At 36.7% G+C, this 15040-nt stretch overlaps 2 protein-coding genes across 2 annotated transcripts in view; one reads left to right on the top strand and one right to left on the bottom strand.

Moving 5' to 3' along the window:
* The window catches only part of Lar (tyrosine-protein phosphatase Lar), a 2342166-nt gene that overhangs the window by 2277381 nt on the left and 49745 nt on the right, over positions 1-15040 (top strand). The gene's annotated exons all lie outside the window — the stretch shown is intronic.
* Positions 10938-11093, bottom strand: Tom7 (Translocase of outer membrane 7). The gene has a single exon (XM_067138631.1). It carries the CDS (start codon positions 11091-11093, stop codon positions 10938-10940), a length of 156 nt encoding a protein of 51 aa, XP_066994732.1.

Below are 15040 nucleotides of genomic sequence, written 5' to 3'. Positions count from 1 at the left end.
AAGAGTTCAATAAAGATGAACTCCAAGGTATTTGATAACAGTGGTGAACTCACACTGCCTTCTTTCCCAACTGATGTTACATTTGTGATTTACACCATGATTACGTATGCATAGATGAGAAAGTGTAATCTGTGTTTTCCTAGGATTCAGCTTAAGATAGTTGTTCCCATAATTCATGGATAATTCACTGAAGCAGTTCTGCAGCCTGGGTTCTACTTCCTGAGTTCCAACACAATGATCACCAGCAAGTAGAAAATGCTTGGTATTCAGTCCATGGGTTGATCATTAGTATCATTAGTGTTCTGTCAGTATGGAGGTTATACATTTACACTGTATGCATTGTAACAGGGTCAAGCTGGGTGGCACATCTAACATCTGTATGGACTACAGCCTTGGCACTGTCTTTCTCTGCAGCTGGATATGCTTGTCCTGTGTGAGTCAACTCTGTCCATTCCAAGAAAGTGGATATTGCTTTGAATGATATGGGTTGTGCAATTTCTGGCTGCCCCAAACCAACAAATGTAAAAAAACTGTGCCACACTTATTTTTTGTTCTTCTGTATCACTGTTCAGGTTTCAGCTGAATGTGTCATGAATATATTTATTTCATTCACTGAGGTTGAAAATCCTTTCAAATTGTATTCTCCTACTGGTGTCCATACCCTGTCTTGAATTCTCCATTACCGTAATTCAATTCCTAAATATTATTGACTTGCGAGTCTTTGTATCTAATTTTAATTATCACTTTTCCTTCTCTCTCACCTTTTGTCCCCTTTTCTCCATGTATGTGTCCTTTTTCCGGATATGAGGTCGGGGATGAAGCAAGATGAAATTATATTGCCTGTTTTATGGCCACATGCCCTTCCTGACGCCAACCTCAGTTGAGGAGTTAATAAGGATGAAATGTGTGAAAGTAAATTAAATTGGGTACAGGGGTGGAAGGAATCGGCTGTGGCCTATGAATAAGAACTGTCCCAGCATTTGCCTGGAAATGAAAATGGGAAATGACAGGACATCCAACTGTGGGATGTTAACACGTGCGGCCACTGTGCTTGGTTTGCTTCTTTTCATATTGATTTATGTTTCCCAGCATTCAGTTTTCCTATATACTGCATCAAGCTGTCCTTGTACCGGGCGAGTTGGCCGTACAGTTAGGGGCACACATCTGTGAACTTGCATCTGGGAGATAATGGATTCGAACCCCACTGTCGGTAGCCCTGAAGATAGTTTCCCGTGGTTTCCCATTTTCACACCAGGCAAATGCTGGGACTGTACTTTAATTAAGGCCACGGTCGCATCCTTCCCACTCCTAGCCCTTTCCTATCCCATCATCGCCTTAATAAAGCAAAATTGTAAAAAAGAAAAAAAAAGAGACTGTTCTTATACTTTCATCTCATCCTTTTACATTTAAAGAAGATGCAGTAAATTTGTAAAATTCAAAAGCATCAGAAGTTAAAGTGAATGTAAGGATTATTATTCACTGTGTCAGATGTGCAGATGATGTAACAATACTATCCAACAGTGAAAAATCCATGGACAAAAGTCTGAACACACTCACAGTTATCCTAAAGGATTTCAAAATAAATATCAGTGTGAATAAAACCAAACTCGTAGTCATCAAGAAATCAGGTGAGAAGAGAACTACTAATATCAAGATAGAAAATCACAAAATTCAACAGGATGACAGTTTCTGTTACAAGGTAACAGTCATTTCAGACGACAATAATAATATGTTTATTGCAGCCAATGGCCGTAGATAAACTTACATGAAAAAGATAAAAAAAAATTTACAAATCAGACAATTGTCAGTTGGTAATCTGTATTCTCATTCAAGCAGAATTTCTTGAGAGACATATGGTGGTTCTGACAGAAGAGCATGTGGTATCAATTGCATGACTTTCCACACAAGGAGCATATACAGTCTTCGCAAGGTTCATGGAATTGGTCGGTACAACAGACTTTGGAGTGTAAGCCATGAATCGTAAACCTTGTCGCGAGGTGCCTCACCTCATAGTTCACTTCCTTCCAGTCATCTGTTAGCATTGCATCTGTACTGTAGATTCAATCCAAATGTCTTTCTTTTTACTCTTGTGTTCGGAAACTATTTCTTCGTAGGCTGGTGTGGATGGCAGTCCGAATTGTAGATGAAGATCTTCCATAAGCATTGTTTCACTACACAACTCGTAGTTGCTGGGCTGAGTGGCTCAGACGATTGAGACGCTGGCCTTCTGACCCCAACTTGGCAAGTTCGATCCTGGCTCAGTCCGGTGGTATTTGAAGGTGCTCAAATACATCAGCCTCATGTTGGTATATTTATCAGCACGTAAAAACTCCTGCGGGACTAAATTCCCACACCTCAGTGTCTCCAAAGCTGTAAAAGTAGTTAATGGGATGTAAAGCAATATAACATTGTTATTCAACTTGTAGGTCAGTCTGAATGGAGAGAATTCAGAGATGCTGAGGACTCGCTTCATGTATGTGGCCATTATTTTCTCTATGTCCTTCAAGTATGATTTCGTGAGGCATTCCCAAAGTAACTGTAACCCATATGTAGCTACAGGTATGACCTTGGATTGAAATAATTTAATTGCTGTTCAAAGTGAAATCTTTCTGATATGTCTGATATCATTTATTGCAATCAAAGTTGTGACTGCTCTTTCTCTGACATGCGCAGAAAATGTTCTTCTTTGTGTCTGGACAGTGATTCCCAAATATTTAAATCTGCTCACATTGCTTAGCAGCTGTTGGCCTATGTAAATAACACCTCTGCTGTTTGTCTTCCTCCTTTCATGAAGGTCATTTTAACCGTCTTCAGCCTGTTGAGTTGAAGATCATTGCTGCTAGGTGATCAAGCGCTTTTTGTAAAGAGTGATCGATGTTGAAGCTAAGGCCGTATCATTCCCATACAGGTATATCTTTACGTCCTCTGTCTTTGTTGCCTTACCACATCGTATGTAGAAATATTAAATAGGAGCGGGCTTAGCGGGTCACCTTGTAGGGCACCTGTCGTCTGGTCAATTACATCGGAGACAGTGAGTAATTCGTCAACCTCAGTACAGTTTCTCGACAGTGTTTTTCACTAGTCCTGTAAAGAAGTTCTCCTCTCCTACGATTTTTTCAAGTTTCATTATTAGTTTTGTTCTATTGATTGTCACAATGTTAAAAAGAGAGTTAAGAGGTTCCACCTATTAAATGCACTGATATAAAATTGCACAAACTTATGTTACAATATGTTTATTTCGGGACAAGTTTTGACACATATTTGGTGCCATCATCAGCTGATTGAAAGAGCAGAGCAAAAGGACAGGTGTTGATAATTGTACACCATTCAGAGAAAAAAGATTAGTTTGGTCATTTGCTTAGGCACATTGCCTTTACCAAAAACATAATTTAAGGCAAGATCTTGGGGAAGAAAACCAGAAGAAGACCAAGAAAAATGATGGTGGATTGTTTAATCATTACCACTATCATCTTCCATGCCTTGTTGATGTGACCATTTTTCTCTTCTTTTTGCTTCGGTTTTTTTTTTGTTTTTTTTTTTTTTTTGTTTTTTTTTTTTTTGCGTCGCACCAACACAGATACTAGGTCTTATGGTGACGATGCGATGGAATAGGAAAGGGCTACAAATGGGAAGGAAGTGGCTGTGGCCTTAATTAAGATAACAGCCCCAGCATTTTCCTGGTGTAAAAATAAGAAACAATGGAAAAACCATCTTCAGGGCTGCTGGTAGTGGGGTTCGAACACACTATCTCCCGAATGCAAGTTCACATCTGTGCTCCCCTAACCACACAGCAAACTCACTTGATGTTTTATACAGCACTTGACTGTTAAAAGACAGTAAAATGTAAGTGGTGTATATTTCTGTATTGAATAGGTGGGTAGTATATGCAAATTCTTGCTAAGAATTTTTAACAATATTAAGTCAATATGGAACCAAAGATGAAATTTATCACATGTAATAATATAGGATATATGGTTACTTGTCAGTTTTTCATGACATCTTGAAGACTCCACTTGAAATATATGATATTCAAAACAGAGACAGGACAGGTTTCTTCTAGGACCATTTGTTTCCCTGATTATTTTTAATCTAGCTAGTTGCTTTACGTCGCACCGAAGCAGATAGGTCTTATGGCGATGATGGGACAGGGAAGGGCTAGGAGTGTGAAGGAAGCGGCCGTGGCCTTAATTAAGGTACAGCCCCAGCATTTGCCTGGTGTGAAAATGGGAAACCACGGAAAACCATTTTCAGGGCTGACGACAGTGGGGTTCGGACCGCATATATATATTTTTTTAAAATCAATCTAATATCACCACATAATCATTCTCATTACCTTGGATTATATAACACCCCTCAGCAGCCAGCATGTTCCTCTACTTTGCCATTAGTTCCTCTTATGACCTGACACTTAGCTGTAATCAGACTTCTTCTTCCTGATATGTTTCTGTTTATGCAGGTCATTCACAGAGCCTCTTCCAATCTTCTCTTTTTTTCCACATTCTATCATTGATCACTGTCTGCCACTGTAGTCCTCTCCGATTTACGTCATCCTACACCTGATCTCTCCATCTTGTTCATGGTCTTCCTATTGGTCTTCTTCCAGATTCTGTCCATTTTAGAGCTCTTCTTGGTAATCTTTCTTGTCCCATTCTTTTGATATGACTGAACCATTTCAGCCTATTTCTCTCCATAGTTTCTTTTAGAGGGTTGATCTGCAGAGTGTTTTGTATGGTTTCATTTCCCTATCTTGTTCCTCCTTGTTTTACCCAAGATCCCATGCAGAAAGTGCATCTCTGTTGCTTGTAATCTACTCAGATCTTTTTTTTTGTCCAAGTTCAACATTCTGATCCATAGGTCAATATTGGCAAATAATATGATTTATATATTGTGATTTTTGCTTTAGTAGGTACTTTCCAATTTCTAATTATTTCTGATACGCAGTAATAAAATTTTGACCGATTCTTATCCTCTCCGAAATTTCTACCTTGATGTTTCCTTTCCCAGTTAGCTTACTTCCTAGGTATTTAAAAGCATCTACTTCTTTAAGAATTTTTCCATTACACCTAACATCCTTATTTTTTTTTCTCTACTGATTTTCATAACCTCACTTTTTGTTAAACTTATTTCCTTGCCTGCTTCTTCATTTGCCCTCTGCCAAGTTCTTCCAATTTTTGTTCATTTTCTTTCCATATCATTACATCATCTGCATATGCTATAACTTTCATATCATTTGCTCTTGACCCTTGGTGAACTATCCTCATAATGTTGTCCATCACTATATTAAAGAGCACTGGTGAAAGTACACTTCCTTGTCGAACTCCTCTGTCTTTGCTATCAATTATAACACAGTTCAGACATTTGTTTGACATGTTTTTAATTCTGAATTGCATTTCTCTTGACAATTCCATTCTATTCAGTCCTTGCCATCTCTCTTCTCTTCTAACTGTGTCATAAGCCTTTTGTATTTCTATGAATACCGTACAACTGTGATGTCTTTCTCAAATTCCCATTTTTTCCCCCCACTATTTGTCTAGCTGTATATATGGCATCAATAGTTGACCTTCTAGGTCTAAATCCTTGTTGTTCTTCTCTTTTGCTATTTACTTTACATGCACTGACACAGATGGCGATGATGGGATAGGAAAGGCATAGGAATGGGAAGGAAGCGTCCTTGGCCTTAATTAAGGTACAGCCCCAGCATTTGCCTGGTGTGAACATGGGAAACCACGGAAAACCATCTTCAGGGCTGCCGACAGTGGGGTTCGAACCCGCTATCTCCCGATTACTGGATACTGGCCACACTTAAGTGACTGCAGCTATCGAGCTATTGACTTCAGTCTGCAACACATTTATGGTATAACATGATTCCAAAACTGGCCAAACTGATGATGTTTAACAGCTATTTCATACCAGTATTGACCTATGGTATTGAAGCGTGCACCCACACAAAAACAGATTCATCAAGACTGCAAGCATCAGAGATGAAATTTCTTAGATCCACTATCCAGAAGACCAAGATGGACAAGTTATGAAATGAGGAGGTGAGGAAAGAAGCCAGAATAAAGACATCCCTATTAAACCGAATCGGCACATCCAGACTACAGTGCTACAGACATATGATGAGGATGGAGACTACAAGAACAGCCAAAATAAGTGTGGAAAGATAGGTGTAGGGGGAAAGACCTGCAAGAAGACGTAAAACCCGATGGATGGAGATGATCTAGGTTTGATCTAGTTACCAGGGGATGGACAGTGGATGATGCTCTCCATAACAAGTTATATATGGACAGGAAGAAGTGGAAGAGGCTCATAAACAGTTCACGGGAAACTGGAACTGTACAATGCTGCTGCTGCTGCTGCTGCTGCTGCTGCTGCTGATGATGATGATGATCACTTTCACATCTGTTAAGCATCTTCTGATTTCTTCCATTATTATTATTATATAATCAGTTATGGATTTCTGTTGCAAGTTCCAACTGTATCAGGTAAATTTGTGACTATCTCTTTTCTTATACCATCCATTACCAATGATCCATTTATTTCTCAGACACATGTCTAATAATATCTCCCTTCATCATTTCTGTGATCTTCTCTGTGGCTTCCTGTAACTGTTTCACATCCTCCTCTATCATTCCCAACTCTAGCATTGAAGTCTCCTATAATCACAGTCTTGTTAGATGTTACAGCATCCTCCAGTTTAGTGATAAACTCTCTTTTTCATCTATTTCACACCCTATTTGAGGAGAATAAAGCCATTGAAGCCATGGCTGCTTCCTTCCCACTCCTAGCCCTTTCCTATCCCATTGTCATCATAAGACCTATCTGTGTCAGTGCAACATAAAGCCAATTGTAAAAAGGAAAATGATCATTTCAGAATCATTTAATTTCATGTAAATTAATGATGTAAGTATAGAAAAGATTAATAAATAAATAAATAAATAAATAAATAAATAAATAAATAAATAAATAAATAAATAAATAAATAAATAAATTAATTAATTAATTAATTAATTAAACAAAACTATTAGAAAACTTATCATTTTGTGAAAATTTTGTTCCGTTGTCTCAGAAGTAAACCACAACTCTTCAAATAATACCACAATGTTTGAATGATAAATTTCAGTGTTGCTCTGTTGATGAAATGGTACTCTCGTTTTTGTCATTAGATGTCTGACTGTGTGTGCAACTAAGTACAGATTAGTAGTCTGACCTTGACCAATTTTCTGTGGGACTCTTGAAAGTATCCTGTACATCCCTTCCTCTGGCTCACCATAAAAGTTACCTTTAAGTTATGACAGTATTGGAAAGGAACAACCAAGTGTCACATCAAGTCACATAGAGAGAGACAGGAACATGAAAAGAAACATATAAATAGTACGAACATAATGGTGTCTCCGTGTGGGAAGAGGAGACAAGGACAAACATGAAAACACAAAAGGACAAGTACAATCTCAACATCTTCATACACTGCTGTCTTCAAATAGACAGGCTCTCTCCTCAACAATCCCAGTTTTTCTACATCCATCTCTTAGCCCCTTACAAGCTTGTTTCTGCTTTCCAGCTTCATGAGAAGGGTTAGCATCAACACTCATTGAGGGGCCATCTCGACAGATCTTCAATTTTGATATCAGTTGACACTTCATTATTCCTTTCCAATACTTACATTATCCTGTTGAGATCCTTTTCTTTTCTTATGTTTGTCCTTTATCCAGCTTTCTTCTTATAAACTTCCCGCATCAAGACAAGATCTGTTGAGATAGCTGTTCAATAACTGTTGAAGCTCACCCTCCTCATGATGCTGGGAAGCAGAAAGGAGCTTATCGGGGCCTGAGAAGGGATGGATGTAGAAATGGGAATGTTGAGGGGACAGCCTGTCTATTTGAAGATGGCAGTGTATGAAGATGTCAAGATTATCCTTGTCCTTTTGTGTTCTCATGTTAGAGTGAACGATTAATCAAAATACCACATTAAAATTAAGTATATTTTATGATTCCACCTTTTCAGTATAAATTATTTTGTAATGTGAATTACATTACGAGTTGTTTACACATGGTACTTGTTTTGACTCCAGATCTGAGTCATCATCAGCAGCCGATAACTCAAATAGTGCAAGGTACTAAAAATCACAAAACCAATGTACAAACACATAACATGAAACATGGAAGAAATAAAATGCTAGTTAAAAAGATGTAAGTTCAAATTGATGCTAAAATTTTTGAACATACGTATAATAAAATAGAATGAGGCATTTAAAAGTCATAACTAGAGCCCGGATTTCCATGCACTATCAAATCTCAAAATATGCATGCATTCATGCACTATAATATGGCAAAACATGCACAATCAACTGGAAAATATGCAGTATCAAAATTCAGTTATTTTTGAAACTTTGTACAACTACCGCAATTTCTCCAAATTGTCTTGATTTAAGCTCATCCGTTTATCTTCCAGTACATTCTTAAGCACAGAAGATGATCTTTCTACGCCACAAGAAGTGAGAGGTGCATACTTAAATGAAGACATTTGGAACAAAGTGAGGTCAAATTGTATGTCTCTTGCATTTTCACCATAGTGCGTCTTTTATAAGGTTGACGAATTCAAAATAAGTATTTCAACGGATCACTTTGTTTGACCTATCCCTAGCTGCCACAGTTACTTCTGCATACGATGACTGCAGACACATTTGAATTTCCTCAATCACTGCTGCAATATCAAAGACATGTGACGAGTGAAAGTTCCGGATAGGAAATTCAAGGATACCAACGGAAGAGTGTTCAGTACAAAACCAAGGTTTGTAAGTCGCTATCTCATTAACGCGGCGTCCCAGAAGTGCTATACAAGTTTTGTTTTGTTCGTCTAACATAGGCGAAAAAATGAGGCGTCAGTGAGTAATGCGCAGTTTACGGTTCGAAGAATTACAGAGATCGACGTGGGGACTTCTGGCTTACGTCAATGTTTACTCAAGTAACAGATAAGAAAAATTTGGTTAATTGGATTGCAGAACCTCTACCGTATGGACCTACTAAACTTTGGTTGTCTCATAGGATGCCAGGAATACATTCTTTCTGTCTCTCTCAGTAATAGACATAATGTAAGACGTGGAAAAATGGTCCCGAATTCTGGAAACCAACATTCATAAAAGGCACCATCATGCAAACTAACATTATATATGCACCAAAGTCAGAAAAAAAGTCATATTATGCAATATAAACGTCCAAATATTCGCTATTAAATCAAAAATCTTCAAAATATGCATTATGCATGAATTTTCTCCTAAAAAGGCCAAAACATGCAAATATGCACGGAAAAAGAACGGTTATTTGGAATCGTTTAGCCACAAAACAAATATTTGCGCAGTTTCAGAACTATAACCAGCTTATTTAAAAACATGCATTTGCATGGAAATCCGGGCTCTAGTCATAACAATGTTTGGTGTGAAGAGAATTTAAATCGATCACCACTATGATGAATAAAAAGGCTTGCAGTTCTGCAACAGATATAAATACAGTTGACATTTGATGATGTCTTTGAAATTCATGTTGAAGTGCTGGTGGAGTTTTCATGTGTAGGTCAAAATTTTCTAAATCATAACTGGTGTGAGTTCCCAGTTCAATGCGGAACCATAGTTTATAACTAAGCATTTTATTTCTTCCAAGTTTCATGTTATAGTTTTGTGATTTTCAGTACCTTGCACTATTTGTGTTATCGGTTGGTGATGACCCAGAGCTGGAGTCGAAACTAGTACCATGTGTAAACAACTCATAATGTAAATCACATTACAAAATAATTTGTATGGAAAAGGTGGAACCATAAAATATAATTAATTGTAATGTAATCTCAGTTCAATACGGACCAATATGAAATTCTCATCCCTCAATAATCAAAATATCATACAATAAAAATGACATTATGAACCATATTGACAGTACTGTAGTTACAATTGGTACGTAAAATGGGTCCACATATTCAGTTCCACACTAATAAAACATGTTACTATATTTGATCAAAAATCAGATACATTGTTGTATAATTAGTACATGGGACCTGTTTTGGCCACTTGAGCCATCACCAACTGTAAAGATTTTTAAAAAATTGGCACAACTAGAAACTTAAAAAAGACCATGAAACGAACAAAGACATCTAAAAAAGGTGATACATTAAAATCAGTTTCTGGTAGAAAAATTGGTGGTACTTATGTCCATGCATCACAAATATTGTACAATGAATTTAAACCTTCCTCTAATAAAAACATCAAACATGCCAAGATATCAAGGTAAGAGAACACATGTTTTTTTAAACATTTGTCTTTGCTTGTTGTATGGTCTTTTTAGTGATTAGTGTGGTATTGAATAGGTGGACCCATTTTACCTACCAATTGTAATCAAAATAGAAAATAAACTTTCCTATGCTCAGATGGTTAGACATTGCTTTTCTACTTTTCTGCTACTTCATCTCAGTCAGAGAATGTGAATATGAATCAAACCAATGAGAGATACAACTTTCCAACATCTTGTATTTCATTCCAGGACTGCTCCCTTACCCTTTACATGTATTGTAACACTGTTTATTTTATGGTGATTGCCTGCAGTCCTCTTGTAATAATAGCTGAATCCTGGCATTGCTTCCATTTATTTTGTGCCAGGCTTCTCACGTTGTTCTGTTCTGACCCCGATGGTGTTAGGGCATTTGGGGCCTAGGGAGTCTTTCATTTTTAGGCCCTTCCTGACCCTCATCTTTGTTTTACTGATACCTTCATTCTTTGAAGTGTCAGACCTCTTCCGTTTTCCCTCTGATTAGTGTTAATAGTTGTACTTCCTCTTAAAACAATAATCATCACCACCACCACTCATGTAATAATAAAGCAATAGAAATTTGTTTAGTAATTGTTTTAATGATTATATGTTGATTTCTTCAAAATTTAACAATTACATCACTTTTCATTGCCACACCAAGCTGGCTAAAGTTATTGGATCACCATTCTCTGAACCTTTAAGGAAGCCCAAGTACATGATAAATGGGATATAACCCCAGTGAAAGGTGAGCTTTATAAAACCAAGGACTTGTGACCAACATTTTTTCATCTGAGGTTTCATCTTTGTTACCTACTGTGTTTTGTACTTGCTCTGTGAGATACTGATCCAATAGGTGATATATATTTAAGCTTAGTTAATTGAACATTTAGTACTTTTACAAACATAATTGAAATGGTTTAACTAATATAGCCCATGTTTTGTTAGTGATATTTCCATCTCTTCTCTCTGCAGAATAGCTCAGGTCACTATTGTTGTTCTTCAGATGATTTGACTGATTGGCTTTGTTTGCCTTTCTGCCATCACTGGGATTTACTGCAATAAATATTGTTCTTCCATTCCTTCAGAAATTCTGTTGAATATTTTCCATAGAAACATTAAATAATGACTTAACAAAGAAACAAGCTTTTTGTTGGGAAATCAGACAGCCAGTGAGATAGTGGCCAGATAAGGAGGAAATTAAAGAATACTGTCTTATGGGGTTGATGGAAATGATTATAAGATCAGTGAAAATATTCTTTGCCATTCTTCGCTCAGTTAAAGCATATGTTTTTCACTTTTATACTAGCTGAATGTAAACTAGAACTTACAAAACCAATAATCCCTTTCTGTCCTTATATAAGAATGCAAAAGAAGATTATATCTCAAAATTCTTATTTTGTGATTCCTTGAAGATACTAAGTAAATCACTGCTATGATTACTAGGTAAACTTCAATCACAGTATTACAGTTTTCTCTTAAAAAGGAATTAAAAATCCTAAATTCCTTCTGTACAGAGTGTGCATGGTGGAAAATAATTTTTCCCTACCATCTGTCTGAGGTAACTTATATGAAAAACAAGGGAACTGCAATAGTATGTGTGGAAAATAGTAATCCAAACTTTTTTTAAAAATATTTGTCTGTGTATGTGTCTGTATAAGTGACGTCTGTTTGTGTGTTTCCCTATACCTTTCCTTTTTTTTTTACTAATGGTTTAACGTTACACTAACCCACATAAAATTTCAGCTTCAGTAGGATAGGAAAGGACAAAGACTGGGAAGGAAGCTGTCATGGCCTTCATTAAGGTATTAAGTTACAACACCCCAGCATTTGCCTGGTGTGAATACGGGAAACCAGTGAGCAAGTTGGCTGTGCAGTTAGGGTCATATAGTTGTGAGCTTGCATTTGGGAGATGGTGGATTCGAATCCCACTTTCAGCAGCTCTGAAGATGATTTCCCATGACCATACTATCTTGATAAAGAAGAGATTGTGCGTCCAAGTACACTGGTGAACACAGAATTATGTATGAGGTTCTTGAAAGTGTCCTGCCCATATCTTCCTCTAGCTCATAATAAAAGTCACCCTTGGTTTAAACTGTGTAAGAGACAGTTCTCATGGTTGGTCCATATTGAAGCTGACTATAAGCAAATTATCACAAAATAATTTATTCTATCGTACCACCTATTCAAAACATGCCAGAATCGAACCAAGGTACCGGTACAGTAGAAGACTGAAGTACAGTACAACACATGTAATGTTACAAGGTTGACGACTAGAAATTTAGACATAACTCTGAGCCAAAATGCGACATTACAGAAAATGTTAAATGAACACATACCGGTATTGAATAGGTGGTACGATAGAATAAATTATTTTGTGATAATTTGCTTAAATTGTGTAACCGTTTAAATGCTTGGTTACACAATTAACATCTAATAATAATAATAATAATAATAATAATAATAATAATAATAATAATAATAATAATAATAATAATAATAATAATAAAATGTATAAACACAGTAAAAACAGTAAATTGAGCTTAAGATTCAGCAGAAGCGGTGTACTACAAAACGTAAACAACAGGTTGGGAAACATGACAACTACAAAATGGATGTGGAAAGCGGCTTGGAACCCTGCGAGGTAAATGGAACATAGCCTTTGTGAAGGAAGAACCCATAGAGGGTAATTACCCTTGAATAACAGATGTTTATTTAAAAAAAAGAAACAAAGCAAAATTCATAATAGAAAAGTCAACCAAAACTCAAAGATATTTATAAAGTAAATTTAAGTGTTAACCACGTCTGCAGGCATGTGCAGTGCACCAAAAAAATTTTTAATATCAACTTTAAAAAGAACTATTCCATGATACATGACAACTTAAATGAGGGCTAAGCCTAATCTACACAAGGTAGGAAAAAGGTCCTAACACAGAGGCACAGAAAACTTGCATCACTACCTAAAACACTTCCAGTAATGAGCATAGATTTTTAAGTGCTTGTGGTAGGTGATACACAGGCAAACCGAGGAATAAGTAAATTACATTATTAGTTACATGGTTTAAAAAAAAAGGGAATTGCCTCCAAAACAAAATATACATGATCTTAACTGAAAAGCTGAGTCATTTTGACAATTTTTAGCAGTGAACGTGAATCTTGAGGATAAACTCCTGCGCAAGAAAAGAAACTATTACATTTAAATGAAGTTAATGTCTGAAATAAAAGAAGAAACGGTGCTTACCCCAAGACAGGTATTCTATGACGGACCAATGCGAGAGTGCATCTACTGTCTAGGATGGTCAGAAACCAAAGACGCAGAGACTACCTTGTTCCCACTGAAGGAGCAGGTAAGACTGAGAAACAGGAAATGGTGCAACCCCCAAAAGAACCAATCAAAATACACGCTTCACCTTCGACTTTCACATTCACCAATTACATTTGATCTTATGAGCATAGGTGCACAACCATAACCTGTCAAAATTATCATTACAGTGTCAGCATTACCTGGTCTAATAATATGGTGAGCAATGTTTCACCCTATGAGACTGTCCAAGTCTTCATAGACCCCTTCCTACCAAATATAGGATTACACGGAATAAAATAAAATATAAATGACAAGGAAATGGTAACTGCACGATTGAAAAGCTAGAGAGATGATGTAAGAAAATTTTTGGACTGATCAAGAGACCCCATAATCTTCTGTTTGGCTTAACAATTTAGCAACTGACTAGGAATGCCCTAAGTAATCCCATACTTACTCAGAATCGAACCAAGGTACAATAGAAGACTGAAATACAATACAACACATGTAATGTTACAAGATTGATGACCAGAAATGTAGACACAACTCTGAGCCAAAATGCGACGTTACAGAAAATTTTAAATGAACACATACTGGTCAGAACAATAATGCCAAATTAAGTATACTTACACAGCAGGTGACTAGAAACAAAACTGGAAATGTGCAAAATAATTTACCGAAACACCAGATTTGCAAAACAGCAGAAACATTTGAAAAAAAGCATCAAAAGAATTACAAAGATTAACCTACAATTTGTTACTCAAAATTTACCAGAATAGATTTTTGAAAAATCCAGTGAAACTTCATGCTGAAGACTTTTTAACATGTACATGATAACCAGTATGACAATCAAATTAAAAATTATGTAATCTGGGAGAAGAACAAGAAGAATATGACACAAGATCATTTTTAAGATGGGATAGCGCATGCAAGCTCTTAGTAGGTCAAGCACTCAGCTGTCTTCAACAGATACATATTATACATCAGCTGTTAGAAAGATAACAAACATCAAGTCACACGGGGAAGTTCACGATATACACAATTTAATGACATAGCCTAAAGGAACAGGTGATTACACTGACAGTACATTCAAAACACGCCAATCGAGAAAACTTTAAATTAATAACCACATATTGAAATTTATCACAGAAGACTTTCAGAACACGGCACACGCAATGTGATGATATAGCTTTAAAGTAATTCATTCGCTTAGCAGAAAGCTTACCACAGGCAAAAACTTTTTAACGTAGATTGCCAACAGACTGAAATAAAATGTCATGGACAGTGACTTACCATTACCTCCAACGTTCAGGTAATTACAGGTTGAAAACAGCAAAACACAAATTCCACATCAAGGACAGAATGCCAAATACATTCAAATGCCTTATATGGAGATTATAGGCAACTCCCTCTGGATGTGAACATTGAGCGTGAGCATCCATCATGAAAA

This window comes from Anabrus simplex, chromosome 1, assembly GCF_040414725.1.
Source record: "Anabrus simplex isolate iqAnaSimp1 chromosome 1, ASM4041472v1, whole genome shotgun sequence".
Taxonomy (NCBI): domain Eukaryota; kingdom Metazoa; phylum Arthropoda; class Insecta; order Orthoptera; family Tettigoniidae; genus Anabrus; species Anabrus simplex.
The sequence above is the reverse complement of the archived record's forward strand: the minus strand, read 5'-3'. Positions and strand labels throughout refer to the sequence as shown.

Coding starts and splice junctions, on each gene's coding strand:
- Tom7 (XM_067138631.1), bottom strand. CDS start 11,093: ATGAAACCTCAGATGAAAAAATGTTGGTCACAAGTCCTTGGTTTTATA.